General features: G+C 43.3%; 1 protein-coding gene across 1 annotated transcript; it reads left to right on the top strand.

Annotated features, from left to right (window-relative positions):
• Nucleotides 1-851: 851 nt before the first annotated feature.
• On the top strand, nt 852-2803 carry LOC121371318. Its single transcript, XM_041497122.1, has 3 exons — nt 852-974; nt 1207-1836; nt 2714-2803. Exons 2-3 carry the CDS (start codon nt 1468-1470, stop codon nt 2774-2776), a joined length of 432 nt encoding a protein of 143 aa, XP_041353056.1. The 5' UTR covers nt 852-974; nt 1207-1467; the 3' UTR covers nt 2777-2803.
• The last annotated feature ends 924 nt before the right edge of the window (nt 2804-3727 follow it).

Below are 3727 nucleotides of genomic sequence, written 5' to 3'. Positions count from 1 at the left end.
TGCGGTTTAACTACAGTTGTCGACGGATAAACCAAGGGTTATTAAGGATAGGGGTTAGTTGACAACGGGGAGCGCTACGGGTCGCTACGGATCGCTAAGGATTATTACAGTTTTGTACGGAATGTCATGTGTCACAGCGTATGCACTACGGATAACAACGGTTCGCTACAGTTATAGTAGTGATTGCAACGGATTAGTACGGTCTAGAACGTGCCACGATCAGCTACCCGTAGTAAACCCCGGCGCTCGTGAGCTTGTTCATTCCACTTTGCAGCTGCTGTAGACAGACTACTACTACTACTACAAAATGCCACATGCACCCAAGCGTCCAGCCAAGGTGGCACAGTCCCAGTACCCAGAGAGTGATGTTGGGGAGTTGGGTGTACCCCCTCCTCCTGTACAAGAGGCAGAGAAGGAAGAGGAGAAAAAGAAGAGAGTCAAGCAACAGCCCCTTCATCTCACTTCAGAGCAGTTTGATGATGTCATCCAGTGGTTCCGGGAGCATGAGTTTGTCTACGACAAGGTCCACGCTGACTACAAGCTGGCTGAGAGGAAGACCGCCCTCTGGAGAAACAAGGCTCAAGAGCTGGGCATCTGCAACGGTAAGTAAAAACAACTTTTTCAGTTTTGTTCTATTTATTTATTTATTTTAAAAAAAAATGGGGGGGGGGGGGGGGGGGGGGGTATTTTTTTTATTTTTTTTATGGGGGGATTTCCACACACACCATTTCTTGTAGAAATATTTTTACATGGAAAGGGGTAAGGGGATTTCAATATTTAAATATGCAAATCTGATACAGTTATAATGTTCACTAAAAATATTTTCTTTTTTTTATAATTTTCCGAACCCAGTACGGCAAGCTGACCAAACGGCCATCGGAATCGGGGAGGGCGTTTGTCCAACAGGGACAAGTGGATTCTGGAGAAGTTCTCCTTCATCTCAAAACATGGTGCCCAGTCGGGGTGGAGTTCATGTAAGTTATCGTTTTTCTTATTGTTCCTGGGCTTGGGTTTTTAAAAATTCCAAATGAAAGGCGAGGGAATTTAGAAGCTATTTTCTTTGTAAAATTTGGGTGGGTTTTGTGGGTATTTGGTTAGCCTATGAGTTACAATTTTAGGTTTTATTTGGTACTTTGCCTTTGAAATGTGCTTTGCCTTTGAAATGCTATGCATTTTTATGATATGGCCTCTTTCTTCTGCTGCCAGCTGATGTCCAAAATCTGGGAGAAACATCCAGATCGGCTAGCAGACTCCCAGGACAGTAACGAGGAGGAGGAAGAGGGAGTAGACAAATCTTGAGCCTCATCACCCGCCATGTTTGCCGCTAGTGGGGAGACAGCCACTTCAGCCGCCGCCAAGAACGACTCCAAGAGGAAGAGGAAGTCCAGCAGAGAGGACATCATCACCTTCCTCCAGCGCTAGGACGAGTGCATTCAGCAGTCCAGTCAGATGTAGGAGAAGCTGTCCATGCACATATCAGTGCCCACGGACCCCAGAGTAGCAGAGCGGCACCAGTGGGCACAGTGGTTTGGTGCTGCAATTCCAGAGATTGACGACGCCCTGTGGCCCGAGTTCCAGGCGGAGTCTCTACACTTCGTGAACACCTTCAAGCAGGAGCTTCGGGATTACGAGGCAGCCAAACATCTCCAGAGTTTTAGCTACTCCTCCTGTCCGGATGGCTATTTACCAGCATGGCAACAGCAATACCAGCCATACAAGCCGTACCAGCCTCGTCCTAGTAGCATGTATCCTCCTCCATCTGCTGTCCAGGGCAGATCGCGTTCAGCACCAGTTTCAGCGTCAGCAACATCGACAACACTAGCAAAAGCCACCCAGGTTAGTGTCACTTCTGTTGTTTTTGGCACTGCTGGCCCTACATAGGTACAGATTGTAGTGCTGGTGGTGTTTCTGGAGGTCACATGGATTCCTTCAGCCCTGGACGCCGACAGTGTTGATGGCGGGGTATGAACACTTACATTATTAGTACAATGAACCAGTTAATCATTGACATTTTGGTGCTTTAACGTAACTTTAATTTTGCATTTTATGTTGTTCATATTTTAATGTTGGTGTTCTATTTTCAGATTACTGTGAAAACAAAGACTTGTGTAAAGACTCAAACATGGAACAAAGTTTCAATAATAAAATACAAATGCACTGTCTGGCAGGGTAGTGTCACATCCGATGGGTATGGGAGACAGACAATTGTGTGGCCTTCTTCCCCAAGAGTAAAAGTTGAGAGGGCCCATCAGCTGGCCTACATGGCACAGAATAAATTACTTCCCACAGACATGGCTGTGTACTATTGGATTTCTGAAATAAGCCATTTGTGTCATGTTCGCTGTTGCGTAAATGCAAGTCACCTGGTTTTGGAATCCAGGGTTGCTAATAATAGTAGAAAAGAATGTCAACTGCAAGGCTTTTGTAACCAACAGCATGCACCACACTGTCTTCTGCGAGACGAACTGCTTTTAAAATCAATGTTTTCTTTTACTGTTTAATTTTATTTGTCTGAAATTTGTTTATGTTTTGCGTACTTATGCTCGGCTTTTTTGTGTTTGGTGCTTTGTTGCAGCATAATGCCTTTCTGATATGTTTGTTGTTCCTGCTGAATCTCATACAGTGCATACAGAGATTTTCTAGTTTGACATCTTTTTCTTTTATACTCAATGGATTTCGTTTTAAGCCACTGCCCAAATTTGTACTCTTGCAGGTGAGAATCTGCAACCCATACGCTGTGACAGCTGTATTACAGATTCAGCGGGCCCGTTGTTGATGCTGTGTACTGCGCTGTGAGGTCTGCCGGCAAAAGTTCTAGAGAATGTTGTGTGTCTCGGTAAAGAATGTCTTAGGGATCTGTTTACTACCTCACACTTTTGTGTATTCGTGTTGAATTTGGTGTGTTGCAGTATCTTTGGGCCTAGGCGGTAGTCGACACATGCTCTTAAAGTGTTATCGTTTTTTTCTGTAGTATCAATTTGAAAGTTATTATTTAGGAAACAACTCTTAGAGTTGTGTGTAATATTTCTAGACATGTGAGTATCTTTTACACTTGTTGTGTAACCCCTGATAGCAGGCCACAATGGCCTCGCGAGTGTAGGATATTGCAGCATGAATTTAGAAATATTTCCCGCATGCATTTTAAAGGCTTGATCATATTCAGCCTGACATCTCATGGCAATGTCATTGGAAAACCTAGATTGTAATTTAACTCTCTCTCTGTTTTTGTTCTACCGGGCATCATTGTTTCTACTGAATTAGAATGTTTGACAAATTTTCTTTGGTTTTCAGAAAGATGCCTGGTGTCGAGAAGAAAATGCGGTTCGGAGTTGGTGACATTTTCCTGATACAGTTCAGTGGCACCTTTGAAACCCTTTGTGTTCAGATCTGTTGTCAGGTATTGTAGTTCTAAATTGTTCTCACTTTTAATTTGTAGTAAACAATCTTTAGCCCATTCCTTTTCATTTCCTATCGACATTGCCATGGGAATGTCACACGAACATGACATATTTTCCGCACATTTTTGCAAATTATTTATACTGTGACGGTTTGAACATAATTTGTTTTTTGTGGAAATTGCTATAATCTTTTTGTCTTTTGTAGTGTGTTCTACATCAGTATATACCACTTGCGTGGCAGGTTGGAACGGTGTTTTGCCTATGCCAGAATATAGGGCATTGTTATACATGCCGTCACATTGAATGTTGATAATGTTGGATTGTGTACC

This window comes from Gigantopelta aegis, chromosome 4 (assembly GCF_016097555.1).
Source record: "Gigantopelta aegis isolate Gae_Host chromosome 4, Gae_host_genome, whole genome shotgun sequence".
NCBI classification, from domain to species: Eukaryota; Metazoa; Mollusca; class Gastropoda; order Neomphalida; family Peltospiridae; genus Gigantopelta; species Gigantopelta aegis.
The sequence above is the reverse complement of the archived record's forward strand: the minus strand, read 5'-3'. Positions and strand labels throughout refer to the sequence as shown.

Coding starts and splice junctions, on each gene's coding strand:
- LOC121371318 (XM_041497122.1), top strand. CDS start 1,468: ATGCACATATCAGTGCCCACGGACCCCAGAGTAGCAGAGCGGCACCAG. Junction 1,837..2,713: donor CACTAGCAAAAGCCACCCAG/GTTAGTGTCACT, acceptor GTACTCTTGCAG/GTGAGAATCTGCAACCCATA.